General features: G+C 41.6%; 1 protein-coding gene across 10 annotated transcripts in view; it reads right to left on the minus strand.

The window, feature by feature from the left end:
• Sfmbt2 (Scm like with four mbt domains 2) overlaps positions 1-22969 on the minus strand; it is a 219667-nt gene that overhangs the window by 113866 nt on the left and 82832 nt on the right. For 8 of the 10 annotated variants that reach the window (XM_010621393.3, XM_019207097.2, XM_010621390.3 and 5 more), the window contains exon 5: positions 1184-1272. In XM_010621393.3, the coding sequence (XP_010619695.1) occupies positions 1184-1272 (89 nt within the window). Of the gene's footprint in view, positions 1-1103; positions 1273-22969 lie in introns of all 10 variants that reach the window. The other 2 variants (XM_033761812.1, XM_033761813.1) reach the window with 1 other exon arrangement.

Genomic DNA, 22969 nt, shown 5'->3' on the forward strand with positions numbered 1-22969 from the left:
CAAACAAATCACCCTTCCCAGGTAAACTTGCATTTGTTTAAAAAAAAAAAAAAAGCACAAGTACACTTTTAAGAAGAAGAATACCCAAATTTGCCTGGAGCTAGAAAATATGTGGTAGCAAAATATCTACTTTTCAAATAGAGAGATGTATCCAATACAGGGCAATAGATTTAAACCATGACTCATCAAGAGACCTTCATCTCATGATGGCCAATTCTCTAATAACCAAGACTCGCTGGTAATTTGATTCAGTAAATCAAGTATAACCCTGTGTAGATGAGATGACTAACACACACTTACGGTTAGTGAAATTTGACTACTACAGAAAGTTATTTCTGCATTATCCACTTAATCTAGCAATTGACTTGGAAAGGACATCATTATTGACCCTCCTAAGGAACTTTCTTGATGTACGTTGACACATGAAAAGGGTGTTTGTTCAGCCAGCCTTTTAGGCAAATATATTTTTATAAATTAGCATAATATGAAAATGTGTCCCTTTGAAAAGGTGAACAACCATCATTTTGGTTTGTTGACTTAACAATTAAAAATAGCAGCAATTAAAAAGTCACAAAACAAAAGCTGTTAAGTGAGCTGGTGTACTCTGAAGTATCAATACTATTTCTGAGAAGGTAATAATAATAATAACTTAAAATCTGCACCAGTTAATGCCAGTTGGTCATTAAATTTTCCCCTTTTCAGAGGCATTCTTTTTGTTTGTTTTTTTGGTACCAGGGATCGAACTCAGGACCTTGTGCTTGTGAGGCAGGCGGCAGCACCACTGAGCTAAATCCCTGGCTTCAGAGACATTCTTAAGACACTCAGTACTTATCACTTAGTCATTGCCTATTCAAAGATACTCTATAAGACTCTGTTTACAATCACTAATACAGGAGATAGGCTTACACCTCTGGGATAATGGGAAGATACCTTTACAGAGAATTTTAAAACGCATTCACATAGAGCATAATTCCCATTTAGCGACAGGGGAAGATTTAGTTAGTGACATTCAACTCCTGTCGCCCAAGCCATTCAGTACAAACAGGAAGTCCAGCTACTTGAATAAAGATATTGTGTACAAATATGCATCTGCAGAAGGATATATGCAAAGGTGCCATTAGGTCTGAGTTCACGGGGCGGGGATGCTTCAGAGATATAATAGATGTAGAATAGCAATACATACACCTTCCAGGAGGTTGGCAGGTGCTGTCCGAGAGCCAGTCAAATCGCGTATGAGGAATTCTGTCCAGTCTGTGTACTTCTCTTTGATTGCTGGCAAGATAGGGAGGAAACAAAACAAACTTCAACACATCAGTAAAATAGTATATACACTTAAAATCACTGCAGTTTTCTGTATGTTGGTATAATTTCAACAGTTTTCCTAATTTTAAGCACAGTGCTTAAATAAATAGTACTACCATTGGAACAACAAACATGTCAACGGGTTGTGACTTAACACCTACCAAGTGCCTGGGTACCTAGGAGATCAAAGAACCTGAGGTCTTAAGCTCTGACAGACTATTTAGAACCCCCCGGGAACACCACAGCAGATATTACAAAGCACGTGATTCAGGAGGTTCTAAGAAAAAGGGACATCAGTGAAGGACAGAGAAATCAGAGAAAATTTTCAGTGAGAAAATAAAACCAGGCTCTCATGTACAGAAAAGATTTACACAGTGGGGAAGAAAGAAGGGGGTCCCCCCCCCAGAGTGAGAGAAAACAATACACGCTAATCAGAGCGACGAGTCCAAGAGAAATGGAGAAACAACGTAATCAGCGATGAGGTTTAAGCAAGCAGCCCTAGAAAATAATGATGAACGGACAGCTGAAAAGGTGGACAAAGACATTTAATCAACGAGATCTCTGCATGCAACGAATCTGGCAGTACTGTGAAGGTGTAAATGGTAACGAAAGAATTCAAAAGCGGGCTGCTCCAGTTCCACAGAAATACCAAGTGGCGGCATCTGCAAGTGAGGTGCCAGCCCTGTGAACAGAAGCGCAGGACTTGGGCATCTTTTGAAAAACAAAAAACAAAGAGCCATCGGCCCCTGGGGGCCAACATCCTACAAGTGCTCAGGACCCACAGGTAAGAGCAATGTCCCTTCTTGATGACTCTCCTAAACTACGGGTCTTCAAAGCCTTGGCAAACTTAACCCAGGTTCCCGAGGGTCTGAGCCATTGTGGGAGGACAACAGACCTACTGGGGTCAGCAAGAGCAACACACTTGCTGAGTATTCTACCAACACACGCCGGGGTTCTTACATTCCCAGCACAAGGAGGTCCCGGAAGCAGCGGGTGAGCGGCTTAACGAAGCCAGCACGAAAACAAAGGTCCGGCCACCTCCAAGTTTCCGATGAGGACAAGATACCGAACTGAACTGGGTAACTGAACTCGAATTACATGCCGGAAGTATCGTCAAGGAAGGAGTGCTCCTGCGTTTGACAGCACTCATTCTCATATCCAGTCTGAGAAAATCAATTCTCCTCTTAAAGACTGCTTCCAAATATGTACACATGCAAGTTAAAATTTTAAAATCTGCAAGTAGTCGCCCACAGAGACACTGTGCAGTGCCACTATTCCAACTGTCAGACGCCTAGCAAGAGAGCACTGGAGATGGCTCTGGAATTTACGTGCGTGAGCCCTGACCGAGTTCCAGAGCTCCTGTAACTTTTGCTGCTTGTGTCTGCACAAGACTCGGAAGCAACCTTTCACGTGCCACGGGATATCCAAATGAGTTGCTCTCAAGGAAGATGTTGTCTAGAAAGCTATAAAAGTATACAAACCATTTTAGGTTAAAAAATAGGGATGAAACATTTCACAGAAATGTTGCTAATTTTAGAAGAAGCATTATTTCAGCCAACATTTGGTTCTCAAAGCTCTAAATTTGAAAACTACAACAACAAAAAAAAGCCTATTAAAGTAAATATGGTCATAAAATTAAAACCGAGAATAACAAATTTAGAGGTCCCAGTCTATGGACTTATTGTAGCCAAAATTCAACTTGGTAAAATTCTAGTTCAATGAAAGTTTGCTGGGAATTCCTCAGAATTCACTGCAATAGAACTTAAATGGCATGATTCCACGTATCCGTTTAAACTTGTAAGGAGAAAACTCAAAGCTACGAATTTCTACTTAGTACATCTGTCTTCAAAGATTCAAAACCAGAAGAGACTTCTTCATTCAAATGTAAATCAAGTCCTGGCCTCAGGATCACCATCCTTTTCCTCAAACTGAAGTGCCAATCCGCACATTACATGTCAGAAAACCTACACTGCCCTGCACCTAAATACAGCATCAAAGGCAAACTTGACGTCAGGAAAGAAATTATCATGTGTGTGTTTGGGGGAATTTCCCTACAGTTTCAGGTGAAAGAGAATTTATCCACAAGAGGGTAATCACTGCCCACATTTTCAATCTATAGAGAGACACTCCTAGAAATTCCCAAGAAGCATTTACCTTCTCGTGGACATTTTTCAAAGTTCTATTCAGTTATATAAGCATTCAACACTATTTTCTAAGAGTCCCAATTCTATCCCAATAATGCTTAATCTGTGGGAGAAACCCACATTAGATTGAAGGAGGCAATCATGACCTGAAGGTTCAGAAAAAGAACACAAATGCGTACTTTTCGTGAGGGCATTTAGAGATGGTTCCAAATCCCACAATAGCTTTATTGGGATTAGAAAGCTATAAAAAAAAGTCTCAAGTGACAGGAAAAAGATTACTATCATTTTTCAGAATTTGGGAAGACACCACTGAAGTTGTCAACGTAGGGTCCCAAGTGATATCAATATGGAGTCCAGTGACAAGCCACCTCTCAGGACCCGGTCTCCTCGGGGGCCCGGCCTTAGTAGAGCCCCTTGGGCGGCTCAGGCAAGCAGATCACGGACAGTAGATCCCTGCTGGGGTTACTGGGCCCACAGCCACAGCCCACACTCTCCAGTTCCTTTCATGTCCCGGGGAACAGAGACGCCCCTCCACAGCATGCCTTCCAGCCATCTGGAAGGCGAGAGAAGAGTTAGAGGGAAGAGAAAGGTCCTTTTCAGTGGGACACACTCTAGGCACCCCAGAAAGGGCAGCCTGGTCTGAGCTCCATCTTGTAAAGTAAACACACAGGGTTTTCTGTTGCTGTTCTGAGGGGCCAGTTTCTCAAGTCACTTTTCCACCAATCTTTCTTTGAAGATATCTTGTGGGTCACCCTTATGTTCTGTTATGGTTCTTTCTGGCTCTCTGGTGGTTCCTTTCTTCTAGGATCTTTTTTCTTAAAATGCCATTTTCAAAACCTCTCATTATACTAATGAAGGTATTATATTAATGAACCAATTGCCTGGTTTGACTCTGATTCCTCGAGGTGGCTTGTTTCTTCTTCTCTACCCTGCTCTCTCACACCAAAGGTTTTCCTGGAGCATCTAGCAGTCCTAGGCCTTAAGTCTGAGACCACAGAAAACTCAGAGGAGACGTGTGTCCTGGAACACAGGCTTTTAACTCAAAGAATGGACATGGGGTGGCATCCCTTTCGGAAGGTTAACTTTCTAACTAGCACCGGTGGGTCTCCCTGGACAGTTCTGACAGATTTTTCAGAGATCGGCCTGAGGGACACTCCGGTCTAGACCTCAGGGGCACCACAAGGCGGGGGTGGTGGCAGGGGTGAAGAATGTAAAGTGTTCTGACCCCGGACATTCCATTAAGCCCTGTGATTTTCGAATGGGACCCTCGCCCACCTAGCATTCAAAGGCACTAGCCTCCAGAGACGCCAGTGAGTCCCCTGGGCTGTGGCCACCCTCCCAATAATTCAAGAGACACCACGCCTCCTCCACCAGCTGTCACTCTGCCAAAAACGTTTTGAAGTTTCCTTTCAGTGCTGGTCTCCCTGCTCTTCATGTTGTCGGCCTACGTATTTTTTACTATTTTACCAGCACTGTAATGGTCTCTCCAGAGGAAAACAAAGATAAGTAAGGGTGCTCAATCCACTGAAATGCCTCTTGGCAAACAGGAGAACTGGACCTTTCCAGTGAGATGCTAGGCAGTGGCCTCTGACTTGTCAGAAAGGGCATTTCCTCTCTTTTCTAAACAATGATTTAGCTAAACAAAAGAAGAAGAAACAGTAGATCTTGAATCATAAATGGGAGCATTTATTCCTACTACAGTACTAAGAAGAAGACTACAGAGCTTTTTCCTATGGAAAATTTGAAATTAGAATCTGCATTACGTTTTCATATTGGGCTCAAACGAAATTGTTCCTGTGAAAAAGGAGGAGAAACCATAAAATGATTCAACAGGATGGAAACACTCCAACTATGTGCAATGGGCCGCCTAGTGTGCCACTGGTGTTTAGACAGGTAGAAAAAAGTATTCTTGTCTTTAATAATAAATACAATCCCAATGAAGACATAACTGATGCCAAATGCCATATAAATTATACACATTCATGTGCACACACGTTAGTATACCTCATAGACTATTGGAGGAAAAGATTCAAGATTCCGTGAATCGTATGATACACTTGTATGATTACAAAGAGGAACGGTGTCATTTTGTTCTGAAAGGAACAGGACTTAACAAAGGTGACATCTAAGAGTGTTAGAAGCAAATGACAGAGAACTCTTATAGTGATTACATCAGGTTAAAAGGAGAATATTAAGTCTCGTAAACCACAGAGTAAGCTACATAACATGAATCCTGAATACTTATGTCATAATCATTAAAACCTTGGTCAGTATTCACACGGATCCTTAAAAAGGAAGTTCCTGCTACCCAATATTCTGCACATTGCTTACTTAGGGGTTTTTTCCATATTATGAATGAAAACCAGAGAGTTGTTTTTTACTGAAAATAGCTTATTACTTGGTAGGCTATGACTTTTAATGACAACTATTCATCAGGCAGTTGGAAGGATTAACTAAGATAAGTACAAACTTTCTAACTCTTTTCATGAATACAGCTCAGGCCCTGTAAAAAGCGAAGCATCACTTGGTAAAGCAATCAATCACTGCTCTTTCATGCATTCAAATGTCTCTATCGCATACTAAATTTTCTTTTAGAAGAGCAGATGTAAAATGATTTAAACTAATTAATGTTTTTATTACAAGCTCAAAATGTCTTGCAAGCCCAAATTAACTTTGAGTAAAGCTGTACATTAAGTCATGAGTGCAAACTTATGGTCAAAGACATAAAATTATATAGCAATTTTTCGTTAATTTGAAAATTTATAATGAGAGTAAAAATTATTTCTGGAGCTCACAGCTTTCTAATCTCTGATTTGCCCCCCCGCAACTTCAATAGTAGTGCTACATTTGTCACTGTGATCACATCTTTTTTTTTTTTTTTGTACCGGGGATTGACTTGGGTCCTTGCGCTTGTGAGGCAGGCAGCGGAAACACTGAGCCAAATCCCCAGCCCGATGACATCTTGAAACAGGTGCACACTAGTACCAAAACAGAGTATACTTATGGCAAATAATTCCTAATGTATCCTGTTTCAGGAACCCAATTCAATTTTAACTACAGCCTGCTTCTTGTCAGTTTTATCAAACTGATTACTTGGTAGCAAAATGCCATCCCCTGGGTTAGATTTAGCAATAACACGTAACACAGTAGGGCACACTGTGCACAAAGATTATTATTCCAGTCACTGGCTGATGTTTTCTATGAAAACAGGATCAAAAGGGAATAGATACTATAAATGGTCACATCGATATGAATGTACAAGAAAGTTACTTTTTAAAATCCACACCACAGATCATTCTATAGTTCTCATGGTCTAGATTTCTTCCATATTCAAACTGAGCTTTTCTTCTCTGTACTATGTACAAGAGCATAGAGAAACAAGAACAACAGCATCCTTGAGACGGTCATAGAGTTCAGAATTCAAGCCGGATTCTTACACACTTTTGTTTCAATCTGGCTCAAGCAGATGCTCTGGGACTTTGACTTTTTATCATATGTTTTATTCCTACAATTCACACAAGTGTTGCACCTCACTGAAAAGGACTTCATTCAAGTGGCTTTTCCTGTTTAAATAAGGCAAAGACCTTCACATCAAGATATGTGCACCAATGTAATCTTGACGAAACCTGGAGAGTTTTCTGCCAGCTGTCCATCAGAAGCAGCAGCCAGGGCTGTCACCAGCGTGAACACAAGTGAGGTCTCACTGCCTCGCTAGCACTTGGCGTTACCAGCATTTTGCACTGGGGACATTCCCATAGCTCTCTGCAGGGCTCTAACAGATCAACATAAGAACTTCCACAGTTCTGTAAGTAAAAGCAAGGGCCAGCTGATGGCTTAAGCAAAATGATGTAAAGTTCTACAAGAACTGCTCTGACGACGACTTTACTAAGTGCCTGTAAGGAAGCGCAGTCAGGAGGCCACCAAAACAACTCAGCCAAGAGATCAGTAGACAGGTGCCAGGGGAGAGAAGAACTGCTTGAACTCTGAACTTAAAGTCGATCTCAGGGGTGCAGGAGTACCTCAGCAGCTAAGCTCTTGACCACCGTTCTCAAGGATTCGGGTTCAGTCCCCTGCACTACCAAAAGAACATCCATAAAACAAACATGGAGCAGGAAGATGATGGTTACAGGAGGCTGCGGGTGAGGTGATGATGTGGACCAAGGGATACAAAGTCTCAGAAAGGAGAACGATTTTTAATGATCTGTTGTACTGTACGGTGAGCTCGGTTAATAACAATGAACTGTATATTTCAAAACTGCTAAAAGAAATTGTGTATGCTGACATAGCATAATTCTGGCTAGCGTTAAAATGCTAGACTATTAATATATGCTGCAACATGATTGGCTCTCAAAATAATTATCCTGGGTGAAAGAAGCCCAAAATGATACATAGTGTACAATTCCATTTACATAAAATTCTAGAAAATGAAACTAATAAGAAAAGGGATCATAGTTTGACTAGGGACCAGGGACAGGGGAGGATACAGAAAGGAAAGGAAGATGGAGTATAAATGGACTCAAGAAATTTGTGGGCATGGATATATTCACAATTTTGAAAGTTTTGTGGAGGTTTGCACTTGTCAATATGTATCAAATATTATAATATAAATATGCAGAACTTACTATAGTCAGTTATACCAGAATTTTGAAAATAAAAATTAAACAAAAAAACTGCTAAAAGAGGTTTTAACATCCTCAACATACACACACACACACACACACACACACACACACACACACACACAAGCTGAGCAGGAGAGATAACGTATGTGATAGCTTCATTTCATCTTGCTACAATGTGATCAAAACAGTGCATTGAACCCCATAAACATGTACAACTATTTATCTGGCAATTTCATTTTAATCAGTCTTTAAAGTCATGAAAGCAAAGCCAATGTGATCTGCTGGCATAGCACAAGAGAAGTCAAATGGCAGGCTTCTGACCGAGGAGAGACAGACTCAGGAGAAGCACGTGTCAGGGTCAAGCTCTGCCTGTGTTCATGGTTTTTGTTTGTTTTGTTTTGGTACCGGAGATTGAACTCAGGACCTTGAACTTGCCAGGCCAGCACAGCATGACTGAACTACACCCTCAGCCCATGTTCAGGTTATGATGAACACTCGACTCGTGTCACTGCTCAGCTGCTGTGACATAAAGATCCAAACATCTCTCTAGATACAATCCCAAGGTAGGTGATCCAATGCAACAGGTAGTTATGCTTTTTTGTGTGTGTGTGTGTGTGTGTGTGTGTGTGGTATGGAGGATCGAACTCAAGCCTTTGTGTTTGCAAGGCAGGAAGGAAGCAGAACCACTGAGCCAAATCCCCAGCCCTAGTTGTGCTTCACACGATGTGTTGGGAACCCAGGTCCCATGGGTCCTGTCATCTTACTCTAAGTAAAGGATGGCTCAATCCCACATTCTGGTGCACGGAAAGGGGGAAAGAACATATGTGAACGGTGATCAATTCCCATCTTCCCAGCTAATGGAGGCCACGGACATCACTGACAGGATTCTACCAACTTAAATGGACAGCCCCAGTCAGCTACAATTTTATGGTGCAACTGGGAGAAATACCCGAAGTGAGGCGGAGAGCTCCAGGGGACAGGGAGCTCGCTGGGACATGACCCATCGGTAGGCACTGAGGCAAGCTCATTCAACTTTCCCATGGGAAGGGTACCTCCTCCACCACTTGGGTGGGCACAGTGCTGCAATAACTGTAATTCCCTACTATCAAAGCTTTCGTCCGTGCCCACCCTACAAGAAGGAAAACCCACAAGCTGGGAAGATCTCTCCATCAGAGTGCACACCCTTCTGCCCAGGAGTATCCCTGTTAAATTAGTGACCCAAGTCTATGTACGTTTCTCCTTTCTTCCAATGAAACCTCTTCCTAAACTCATCTGATACAAGTTGTAGAATTTACCCCTAATCCCAGTGTGCAACAGCACAGTTCTGCGGGGACTTGCTTTACAGTCTACAAATATCTAGACTCCAGGGGCACAGCCACAGGCTAAGGTAAGTCTATTACCAGGTGATGAAAATATTCCAAGAAGGAAGGAGTGATGGACTGTACCAAATGCTGCTGACAGGATGAGTAAGGAAGCTGGAAATGACACCATTCATTTTTATAACAGTATTTCTCTAGGATTAATATCTAGAAGCAGGACAGCAAAGATTTACCGCGTATTGGCAAACTGCTCTCCAAAGCCATTCTTACAATCTGAACTCATCAACGGCACATAGAAGTTCCCTCTTCTCCCCCCACCACCAGTTTTTTAATAGGATTAGACTCTTCAGTGTTCACCAATCTTGTGTATGTAAAACACTTCTTTTCATTGATTATCAGGGTAGTTTGGTATCATTACATTAGAGCAATTCAGGTTTTTCTTCTGGGAACCCCCTGCTTACCCTTGTATGCTTGTCTATAGGCTCATCTTTTTAAAAATGTTTATTTTCAGGAGCTCCCCGTATACTTTGGATATTAATTTTTGTCTAATATACTTCTAACTTGGTGAGCAGTATTCAGCATGAGCCTTTTACAAACAACTGGACGTGACATGCCCTCTCTCCCTTTGCCTCCATACACCTAACACCAGTTATGAGTACATGTGTGAGTTCGTCTGTCTGCAGACTTCACCTGACAGCTAACTACAGAAGGCTATGGGCCGCTGATGTCCGTTGTGTTCACAGGTGTATACCCAATACTGAGAACAACTGGCGCATAACAGGTAGTTACTGAACTTTTGCTACAGGAAGAACTGACGTATTAAATGGTCTCTGCTCTATTAACTAACTATGCGACGAAACAGTACTTGCTCCGTTCAGATTAAAAGCCACTGCTGAAAACCTCAAGTGGACTTTTCATCAAGATATGATTACACTCATTACCACAACACAGGCCTTTCTGTTTTGCATTTGCTTGTTCTAATTGCTTATAAAGTGTCTGAGATCTTAGTTCGCAACTACATAACCCAGAAAGCCCAGGATCAGTTCATTCAACCAACTCTGCCCTTAATACAATGTAAGACAGACACATGCATTTGGAGGTCTCCTTCTGTACAATTAACACTAATAGTCTGTCAGGTAACACAGACCCTGCTCATTTCAAAGAAGGGAAGCACTCAGAGATCAAACAAATACCAAGTACTGCACAGAAGCACCTCTTCCCCGAGGGACCAACTGCTTCCTTTCCCAAGGTCTAAGAAGCTCACAGCACTAAAAAGCATCAAATTTGCAACAACATAGCCACAGAGCTAATACAATGCATGCTACGTTCTTTAAAACCCTAGAAGATGAATAACCTGTAAAACTATTGGAAGAACTTAATACCCTAAGTTTAAAATATGAAATTTCTCTCATTTTTGCACCTTCTCTGCAATTCTTCTCTAGCTGCCAATATCACACCTCTTATAGACAACTCTGCTACTGTTTTAAACGTTTTCCTGCTTTTAACGAATCCCTTTAAAAGAGTCAATCACTTTTTCCCCCTTTCCACTAGGAAAAAATTCCTATGGGTCTTCCATGAGCTCCCTCTGCAGAGAAACTGTCAAGACTGAATCGAAGTATCACACAAGTCCAGGGCTCCAAGTTCAACAGGCAAAGACACTTGTTTATTAAACATTTCATTCTCCTAGGTCTCTTTCTTGATTTTATGCTGAACTTCTAGCTGTAAAGGGACTTTGTCCACTAGAGCAAAAGAGCTTCCATTCAATTTTCTCTCAATGTTTTCCCTTAGGTATACTTTAAAAAAAAAGAAAAAGTCAAGCTTGCAAAAAAATTTACATCACCAAATGCTTTTCAAAGAGTTGACTAAATGAGTCAGGCCACGGTTGACAGTTTCAACGTGGCTGTCTGTGGTGGTTACTCTCTGTCTCCTTGGCTGTACCTTGCAGTCCAGATATGTGGTCAAACATTATTCGGGGTGTTTCTATGAGGTTGTTTTGGGATGAAGTTCACATTTGAATCTGAGCACTTTGAGCAAAGCAGATTGCCCTCCACAGCAAGAGGGGGCCTCATCCACTCGTGTGAAGGCCTGAATAAAACAGAAGACAGACTTCCTTGAGCAAAAGAGATTTCCCAGCTGATGGGCTTGGGACTAAACTGCCACTCTGTCTTGGGTCTCCAGCTTCTCCACCTCCCCCATAAGATTTATAATCTACCCAATCTCCAGAGTCCTGAGTGTACATACCTATATATATTCACATATAGTAACGTATGCTGGGTAACTTTAGGAAAGCCACCTAGTCTCCTCTAGGTGTTTGTCCTTGCTTATACAATTAACTTAATAGCAGTATTCACCTGGTGGGGCCTTACGACCAGTCAGTGAGATCACACATGCAAGGACTTCAATGCTAACTAAGAGAGAAAGAGGAAGGAGGAGAAGGCAGATGAGAAGAGAGGGAGAGAGGCAGAGGGTGACGGAGGAGGAGGAAGATGAGGCCAGATGTTGAGAACAGGGGTGGGTGACCACACCCACCCTGATAAGCTCCTACAGGGAAACAGGCTAATTTTAAAGAAGGAAGCTAAGAGATGTTAACAGAAAAGTTACAAGTTACATATTTAAATTTCAAAACTAAAATCAACTATGAAAGTCATATAGTGGCTGTAACTAGGAAATGAAACTGATTCAATGTTAAAGTAGGTATAACTAATTATCACTAAATTAGTTATAACTTTCGAGGTCCCTGTACAAGCAACGTGGTATTCTCAAGAGGATGACCCAAGTTAAAAGGTCACCTGTACAATGGAGAACAATATTTACAGTACCTTTCTGCCTTCCCTCACCTCCCCGCACACACGCTCCCTGTATCTCTACACGCTGAGCTCCACAGGCTGCTCTCACTATTGCCTGAAGGCCGAATTCATCTGAATAAGGTTGGTCGGTGTGGTCTTGATTTGACCATGCTGTTAGCTGTACACTCAACTGCTAGGCCTTTCACATAAATTATACTTTGCCCTTGACCAAGAGTGGTTGCCTTGTGCTTCAGAAAATAATTCAAATTTAGGGAAACCTGGAGATCTAGTCTCTCGTAGATCTTCTAATAGATTTCCGGGAACACATCACCAATGAAACCTAGGCTTTTAACTTGCACTTGGAATCTTGCTCCAAAACCCTGACCGTGACCATGCATCCTCCAAAGAGACATGGAGACGGAGACTCATCTTTTGCAACTGACTGTTGCTCGTTCTCAGGTTCTCTGCTCCTTAGTTGACCATATTTGAAGTTCTAGGAATTTTATATAACCCAAGGCCATAGGCAATCCAATTCCCTAGTCCCAGACAGGCCCATTTCTGAAGTCTGTCTGACCAATTCATATGTTGTATAAAGTAAATATTCTTAACTTTCATGGTAAGACTTTGATAGGCTTGATGCAGCTCAAGAGCAACTAAAATCGAATACAGAGATCTGTGTGTGTGTGTGTGTTTGTGTGTGTGTGTGTAAGATCTTTTCCAATAAGCTTCACTGGATCATCAGATTTAAGGAATTATCAGAAGCTTTGGACTCTCAGAAAAATTAAGAACCACTGCAAAGAAAATATCACATTAAGATGTGGCTGTGATGCCAGTCACAAGATTCCAGATTGCCGATTCTTTTAATACTCCGTGTTCTTCACTAGCCCGATGTTTAATCAATATTCCCCACACAGCTTACCCAAGTGAAGTGACGTATTATCTTTTCTCTAAATACAGATACTGAAGTTCTTATTCTAAAATATCTACTACGTATTGGCCATCTACCAAACCAGTGCTAAGCACCTTCACACCTGGTATGTCCAAAGGCTCAACGAACCATCTATCCTTATACCTATTTTGCAAGTACACTCAAGGAGATTCATTGGGCCCATTTTCATAGGGAATAATAAATATCCTAAAGGAAGCACTTGCAACTGAGATCACAGAACCTGCTCCAGATTTACTGGGCCTCAGTTTTCAACTCCCACTTCCAACGGGCCTCTTGGTCTTTCACACCACCCCTGCCTGCCTCTGTGACTTGTGACTCTCCGGCCTGGTGTGACTTATGCTGCCTCCTCAACACCCGCTCCACCGGACCTTGCATTTTATTTAAAATGATCTCTTAAACAGCCTCTGGCAGAGCTTTACTTTCTTCTCTAACTTTGATTTTAGATGCTTTGTCTTTCAATACAGAAATTTAATTCATTACATTGGTTATGTAAGTTGATTTGATTTTTCAACTCCTTCTTAAGTATTTTTAAAAATATTAATTGCCAAGTAATTATTGCTTATATTATATATTTATGGAGTCATTGTGATGTTTTGATACATATTAACCTTGTGGAATGATTAAATCCTTGGTACTTGTTTTAACCGCCCGCCCTCTTGGCACACATTACACATTACAGTACTTGTGCCTTCCTTCAGCCAGAACAGCCCTGACGGATAAATCAGCAGTGACACTGATCCTTTACCATCGACCCTTGGATGGTCCGTGAGAAGGAGAACATGTCGCTCTTCCTCAGACGTTCTCAAAGCTTACCGTTATTGTGGCATGGAGCAGATGTCCATTAAACACTTTGTGAATAGACAAATATATTTATTTTTAAGAACATACAGTGCAGCAAAGCACTGAATTGAGGGTGGTCTAAAGGCTTTCTATATCCATTTCTGCCATTAGGAACAAACTAAGAAGGTTACTTATATCCAGTATAGTTTAACGTTACAAAATTAGAAGGATGATACGTGCACCAGTCATCCTTCAAGATATCCACTGACAACACATGTGCAAATGCCATCTTTATGTCATGCGTAAGTCCAGCTATTTGGAGAGGAAATAAAGAGCATTAGGCCATGATCCCTAAGTCCAAGATGTTCAGCTGGGAGGAGGGCACATCCACAGGTGCTCAGAGAAGGAGTGGATCCCGAATCTTGCAGATGCCCTCAGCTCTGTAGTTCATAAACTACCTGCTGTAATTTAAGAACCATGCCCTGGGTATGAAAGGAAGAGGATATACTGTACTCAGGTCTTGGAGTTTAAATTCACCTTCAGAGTTTTAACGCTAGTGACAGTCACAGAATTTACCAAAATACAAATGCCCTGAGAATCAATTAGCATTAATTAATTATCCACAGGGGAACAATTTTTTACTCTACGGGCTGAGTAGCTAAGAAGGAACTCTCAGCTCCAAAGTTGACCGTGACCTCTGAGCCCAGGCCCTTGGGGTAACCCGGGTGAAAGTCCTGAACATGACAAGTGTTCTTGAGACGACTCCATGAGGAAAAATATCTGAGCAATCAGTTTCTTGTTCTAGTAAAAGATCTAGTAAAAGCCACTGATTATAAGGAACATTCCAGAGTGTCTGAACCATGATTTAAAACCGTAAGTCAGGATGTTACTAAGGAAAAATGGTTCAGAAAGAATAGACCTTATGGCATGCATATCCCTCCCCGGGTTAAAAATAAAAAGCTGAGCAGCAACAGTACCTAAAGTCCCTTAGGTTTGTTCCTCTGTGATTCCCAAAACAAACAAAGCAAAATACTTCAATGAAAATTTATGAAAAAGCTAGACTATGTAAAAAGATATGCCACTCTGGTGCTGTCAGTACATCGTTTTGAGTGTTGACTATAAATTCCAACCACTTTATTCCATAAACAGAATTCATTTGGATTATTGCATATGGCACTTCTTGAAAAGGCCAGATGTAAACAGAGCCTGGACAAATTCCCTGAATTTTCTTCTATCCGCTACACAAGATCAAATTATGTTTGTAAAAATAAAGCTTTACGACTAATGATTATTTTTAAGCAATGAAATGTAACAGATATTAACTTACGGTTTTCTTTCTGTTAACATTCAGATCATATTAGATGAGATTTATAGTTGTTTAACAAAACAAAAACTATTATTGTCAGCCTTGGAAGCAGTAATTAATCAACTTACGTGAAGCAAACTATTCTTGCCAGATGAACAGAAAGGAATAAATTCCCTACTTGCTTCCCAGCCATTCTTCATAGGGTAATCTGAGACTTTATTAAAAAAGAAACAATACTGTATAATAAAACAAGACCTTCTGTAGACCTTTGTTTGCTCTATACACAACTTTGAATTCACTTGCCCAAAATTGTAAGATCTTGTCATCTTCTGAGCACATCCAGTATTTCAGCAACCAACAAAATTAACCAGAGAGGGCCACAGATGTAGCTCAGTGTTGTCACCGCATGCCCTGCAAGCCCAAGGACCCGAGTTCATTCCCCAGCATCAATAAAAAAACAAAAAAAAATGAAACACTGAGACTTAAAACCAGACTAATACAGAAACATGCCTCTATGAAAAACCAACCATTCCTCATCAAAATTTGAAAATTTTTAGAGTATTTGTTTTATCTTGTGCTCGTTTCTTTTTTGTAAGAGAGAATCTTTTGTCTATGACTTGTACTCTGAGACACATTTTGGCCATTCTTTTAAGATTATGGTACACAATGTATTAATTATTGTTATTCTCTAATTTTTGTTATGAAATTTTGTTTTTTTCATAAAAGAGTACCTTTTCTATTTTCTCTATTAGTATATAGCTGTATTACATTAAAATCTTAAAATATATGGGAATAGATAAAAAGGAAGAAATATTTCATGTCCATTTTAGGATGATTTTATAAACAGTTGTACAGAAAAGCCAAATATCCTCTCTAACCACATTAGAAGAAGTCAAAATGCACGGAAATGGAAAAAAAAATTAGTGCATTCTTTCCTCTCAGACCTCTTTCCCACATGTTACAGAGGGTCCTGTGTGGCTTCAAGAAAGGTACTAGCAGAATGGCAGACAGATTTCACTTAGCACTGGGTTCATTAGATAAGTCAGAGCCACAGAAACGACAGAGCAATAAGCAGAAACTGCCTGAGCAAACCATTCATTAATAGATTTGGTTTTCTCATTACAGTTTCAAGAAGTCCCCAGTTTCAGCTGGGTTTGTTCCAAGTGACCCTTAATAAATCAGTCTCAGACCTCCTGACACATGTTCAGTAACAGCAATATTTCTGTGAGGAATGGCCTCTCAGGACAACCCATCCAGTCTGCAGATCCAAAATGTACTGGGTAGTATTTAACTATGTCTGACCATGCTGTCCATCCCATCCATCGCTAAGGATATTTCTGTCCCAAAAGTCATTCAGAAATCAGTGCAGGAAAAGAGAACGGAATCTCCTATGCAACACAGAACAGGGCCAAACACCATCAAGTACCAAAGAAGGTGCTGCAGGCAGGTGGCACAACCAAAGCACACAGCGAATGTTTAAATAAAAATGTATTACAGTAAAGGACACATTGCCATTAATTCTCCCATAAAACACCCACCCCCCGCTTCAAACATACTTAGCCCCTCGCTCTTGCTTTTTTCTAAAGCATTTCTGGGAGTTTTCTGTCTTTTTGTGGCTACCTCCACGTCCTGAATTGGGATAAGTAAAAACATTAGAGTATGTCCTCATCCATCTCAACCCTCTGTACCTTTGGCTCTTCCCCCAAAGTCAAAACGACAATGCAAGGTAAACATTTTGAATGGATTTGGGGAACTGAGGCAGCCACAGCAGTGCAAGCTGAGACCCAAAACAGGACTTGTAGAGCTGCTTTCAGAAGGGAGTCAGACTTCGGGATAAAGGAGTAGAAGACAAGCAAGGGGAAGCACCCTAAGGAAGATTAATGGCAACGTGTCTCTTCTTGTAATTATTTTTTAAATTCAAACCCTCACCATATTTTTTGTCACACACAGTATAAGTAAGGTGGTCCCCGCTTGTGCCTACAGGAAGGCAGCTCGGCAGGAGTCCCTTCCTATTTGGTAAGAGAATAGGTAGACGGGTCCTACTGCAGCCTTGGCGGAGGGCCTTCCAGAGCAGCACAGAGCTGTCTTTGCTTCCCTTTTGGAAGTGAAAATAGCGTGTACTGTCCCTACCAACAGAACGTCTGCGTGCATGAAAACACCAAAGCTCTGCTAACAAAGAAACTTTTGAAAAAAAATAATGGCATCCAGGTGTGGTACACACCTGTAGTCCCAGCTACATGGAAGGCTGAGGCAGGAGGATCCCAAGTGCAAGGCCAGCCAGGGCAACTAAGAGAGACCTTATCTCAAAATAAAATTTTAAAAGGGGGGCTGGGGATTTAGCTCAGTGCTTCTGCCACCTGCCTCGTATGGTCCCAGGTTGGATCCTGGTGAAAGAAAGAAATAAGGAAGGGAGGAAGGGAGGAAGGAGGTGGGGATGTAGCCCAGTAGTAGACGGCGTGTCTGGTGTGCACAATGCCCTGGGTTCCAGCCCTTACACTGGCCCCTACCAAAACTGCCAATTGGGAAAAACTCTAGATGTTACTAACTTGGATAATTACTGAATCTCAAAACTACAGCTTCAAGAAGCAACCTAAAATTAAACTGGCAGCATCACCTGTGTTCGTCTCCTTTCAACATGTAAAGTACTTGGCATGATTACCGGATGACAGTCTATCGGCTATGAAGCCAATGAGCTGTTCTGTACGCCTGTTTCCAGGGCCCAGGGTCTAAGTTTGTCGTTTATATTTTTAAATAGCTGGAGGAAGTACCATTTCACGAGATATGAAAGCCGTATGAAATTCAGGTTTTGCGTGAAGTGTACTGGAACAAGGCTGTGTCACTCCTTAGAGCGCTGCTCATAGCTGCTCTGGTCTGTGACAGCAAAGGGCGTGGCTACGGCGAAGACCACACAGCCTGCACATCCCAAAATACTTACTCTCTGGCCTTTCATAGAAAAAGTCTGCCGACCCCTCCTACAATGTCTCCCAAGAGAAGTAGGTATTAGAAAGCTGGGAAATAGAGAGTTTGATGAGGCCGACGAGCCATCGGATTGAGGAACACTTTAAAACCGTCAACAGTCTTCCACTAATACTTGCTATCAGTACCAGCTAAGAGGCACAAACGCAAAGACACAGAAAGCTAACCCCACAGAGGGAAGAGAAAACAATCACCAGAGACCAGGAGGGAACTTGTCACTGCTCCGGAAAGTTTTGGGCAGTGAAACAAAGTACCAGGTGACCAGGGAGTGTGTTGCCATCCAGCCCAAGTATCCAGGGAATGCTCAATGTTGGACGATTTCCTTATAGCAAAGGACACACTGCCATTAATCCTCCTCACTCTAATCATACATACCTCGCTGTTCCTGTCACTTTCCGAAGCGGTCCTGGAGATCCTCTTTTGTGCCTTTACCTACGCTGTCATGGCTGCCTTAATGTTCTGAATCCACTCAAAACATTTGCCTTTCAAGGTCATTCTGAATTTGGGAAAGATCCTAAAGTGACACCGTGCCGCACATGGTGAACAGGGGAGCGAGGACACACCCCAAAGTCTTTATGAGCCCGCCCTTCCGTGGGACGGCAGTCGGCAGCAGCATTCCCTGTATTGTTGATCCCACCTTGTAAAGACACCCGAAAAGAGGACTTCCAGAGCTGCCTCAGAAAGTGGCGATAGTGACGGAATAGATTGCTCAAAGCTAGGGTGCAGGGGCCAGGGGTTCAGCTCAGCGGCACTGCACCTGCCTTGCAAGCACAAGGTCCTGAGTTCGATCACTGCTTAAAAAAAAAATATATCAAAGCTAGGGGACATATTTTGACGCAGATTAATGGTGCTGTGTCTTTTATTGTAGTAAATTTCTTAATTTAAATATTTACCATATATTTCAACCACACCACATATGTAATTTTTATTGTATGGAGGAGGGGGTCAATAATTTAAAAAGGCAATCCTACCTCCTCAAATTAAAACATCCCTAACAAGAATGAGTAAAGAACACAGCAAAAAGGGCAAAAGGTCCTGGGGGAAGGGTCTCACAATTTAATAGAAAAATATTCACATAAGCAACACTAAGAAAAATGTAAATTTTTAAAATTCCACTTATGTCAACTTCAAGACACATAAAATGAAAGAATAAATCTGACAAATGACAAAATATTCCGACACAAAAGTCGTTACCATACTTTATAGAAAAACATTTGAAAAAGATGAAAATAAACAGGCTAAATACTATGTTCACAGAACAGAGACAACCCAGTCTTATAAAGTCACCTCTCCTTCAAACGGTCTATTCAATGCGATTCTACTCTAAATCCCAAGATATTTTTATAGAATTACAGAAGCCAGTTTTAAAATTTATATGGAAAGAGCGTGTCAAGAAGAGCCGAAGCTTTCTTGAAAAAGACATGAGTCTTCCACCCCAGGTTCTCTGCAAAGTCAACTGCAGGTGAACTGAGGCTCAAATGTGAAAGATTCTTCCATGCAGTTGTTCAAATAATGACAATGGATGATATATTTATGCACCCATGTAGAGGAGGAAAAGCTTTCTTCCTAGGGACACGACAAGCATAAAGGACTGATCAGTCAGCCGAGTAACATCAAGACTCTCCATCTCCCAAAGAGCCGGTCATGTAAGAGTGAAACGACAAGGGAAACGGGCATTTCTGCTCTAATATCATATGTGTGTTCCTGGAACCTTCCTAGTTTGCAAACCTGTGTTCTGAAAATAACAGGCTCCTGAAACCAAAGGTTGGAGAACAATTCTCAAGGGCACACAACCAACAACAACAACAAAAATCCTAAACGACATCAGCACGTATAAAAGACATGTTGAGTACTACAGTCAATACAGATCTTTTTCTATTAAAAAACTAAAAGATGAAGATAATTCGAAGGAGAGGACTACGGGAAAGAGAAAGGATTGAGAGTGTCACATTCATGGGGACAAGGACAAGTGTCCAAGAAGGAGGGGACAGAGAGATACAAGCTCACCCAGGACAGAGCCCAGGCCCAGTATCCCCCACAGGAACAGCGTGAGGTGAAGAGCCAGGCAGAGTAAGAGTCTCCGATCCCACGCCCGTACACTCATCTCAGCTGTGGTATCCAAGTCGGGCTCCCCTCTTGTTGCTGGCTGTAAAACCTTAATATGCTGGAGAAGCTGGACGGAGGACCCTGCCTCTGCACGATGCAGACAGGAATGTCGTATTGTCACGTACAGGTACAGGTGCTCTCACGCCATAGAAGCTAACGCTGTGAACCAACAAACGACATCCGCAAGGTGGAAAGAACTCCTACAAATCAGTAGGAAAAAGAAAAAAGAAAAAAAACGAGAAAAATAGGGCAAGGTGCTTGCAAACACTTCACGGGAAAGGACATATGCATAGCTGCAAAAGGTGAAAAAAGGCCAAGTTTGAGGGCTGTGCTGGTTGATTTCATGTCGCCTCGCTGAGACCACAGGTGCACAGATATTTGAGGCTATCAGGAAGTAGCAAGTGGAGCCTAGAGGAAGGTCCTCAGGACAATGGGCACAGGCCCTCTAAGGGCACAGGGGAGCCCCAACCCCTGTCTCTCTGTTCCCGCGCTCATTAGGGGAGCAGTTTCATCTGCTGAGTGCGGTTTCATGATGTGCCACTCTCACCGATGCATTAGACCACTTAATCTTAGACTCGAACCTCCAGAGCAAACAATGGAAACATACCATTCCTTTTTACAACCTAATTGCCTCAGGCATTAAATTACAGTGATGCAAATTTGACTAATACAGGCAATAAAATGAAATGTAATAGCATCAAATCACTGAGCCTTAACATCGATCTGTTTCAGCTGCTAGCTAGGCACCCTATAGGATTACCCTAATTTAGTTATCTTACTACAGCTGTATAAAGGAATATTGATATTAAGGTGACAATTCCTTTAAATCCTCTCTACAGCCTCTTACATGCATAATAATCATTTCAGCAAAAGGGTTATGGGGGGCTGTCTATGCAGTGAGAAACTGAAGATAACTTGGCCCCCAAAATCAGGGAAGACCCAATAGAGCTAAATACGCCGTTAAACCCAGAGTTGGCTCCAGTTTAGAGAGTTTTCTCAGTCGCAGCATTACTCACATTTTGAGCGAGGCAATATTTTGTTGGGGAGGGACTGTTCTGCGCACTGCAGACTTAACAGTAACCCGGTACCCTACCTACTGATGCCAATAATACCTCACACCCTAGCTGCAGTGATAAAAATTACTCTCGGATACTGCCTAAAGGAATCGAAGTGGCAAAATCCCTTTCGTTTCAACAGAGAACCCCTGGTTTCAACAGAGTTAAAAAGTTCAAAGAAATATGTCAATTGAATGGCCTGACTGCTACGTAGCCCAATACCACAAGTTTACTGAAGTCACAGAAAGGCTTCCCCAACAAACACACATCTTGCAGTTCTAGGCCAGAGAAGAAATCCCCAAGGTGGAGCAAGATACAGAAATTGGTACAAATGCCAGGCGCTAAGAACGAGATGCCTAGTTCAACTGCTGCCTATGTCATGCCCAGAGTTAACCTACTTCATGCCCAGATGTATGTACATTTCTGACTGGAAAGGAAAGTGTTATTACCAGCCTCACTCCCACACCAAGGAAAGAATCAGATGATGACAAAGCATCATTCACCAACATACCACCTGATGGGCTAAACATTCTACTAAGGTAGTCTACTTCCAGTGTTTTCCAGTCAAGAACACCAGTGACAGCTCATGAAAGCCCCAAACTACTCTTGAATCCCTGGCGCATTCCCTTGGTACAGGGCTGTCTGGTATTTTTCCTTCCTGAATGGATCTTCTTTAGAATTTTCTATTGCTAAGGTTATACCAAGTCTATATGCTAGCCCTGAAGAGAAAACAGTTAGGACAAAGGCCTCTTTGTGAGAAGGATGTCAGCCTGGGTTACAAGTTTTCCCCAGGAGGGAAAAAAAACAATATTTAACTCTAATTTAGAAAAATAATCTCCTTACACAGTCTGTGTAATTGTACAGAAGAAAAATCTCTTCTTCCTATTCTATCAAACACCTGATGCTAAGAACATCAGTGCTCCCTTTAAACTCAACAAAATTAATCTAAGCCAAACATTTCCAGGGGCTGTTTCTTCACAGTTCATTTTTTAAATTCTGACGTGCAGTTGGCTCAACTCTACTTTGCAAACTAACAGACTTTTTTCCACTGATGGTGACTTGTTATTTTTCTGTTTGCAAATCCACCTGCTAAGAATGTAAAGTGTTTTTAAAAGAGAATTTGGCTAATAAATCCATCACACCATCCGTCGTCACCCAAGAGTGACTAACTCACTGGGGTTTCTCTTGATTGACTGACTCACAACTCCACCAGCAGTCACTCAGCTACACAGAGCAATAAATGATCTCCCTGCAAGCCGCGATGATTAATCACCGCCCTTCAGTTAAAGTCAATAGCCCACTCACGCCATGTTGACAAAAAGACAAATCGAGTAATACGAAATGGCTTTGCTTTATCTGGGCTGAAGAAACATATATATAAATTACAATCAGATTATGTAGATAAAATACACGTGCTAAATCTATCCTCTGTAACTACACTTGTCACAGTACTCTTTAATGTGTCTACAAAGGGATTTATTTTAGTGCTGGAGTGAAGAAAAAGGCTGGCACAACTACTCCTGGAGAGATCATCTGTAACTCATTTAAGTTATTTCTTTTGACTGAGAAGTCAATAGCTAAAATCTTTTCATTTCCCTGGCCCAGAATTTTTTAAAAAAAGACT

Source organism: Fukomys damarensis, unplaced genomic scaffold (genome assembly GCF_012274545.1).
Source record: "Fukomys damarensis isolate Sample0158 unplaced genomic scaffold, DMR_v1.0_HiC HiC_scaffold_10, whole genome shotgun sequence".
In the NCBI taxonomy this organism is placed as follows: Eukaryota; Metazoa; Chordata; class Mammalia; order Rodentia; family Bathyergidae; genus Fukomys; species Fukomys damarensis.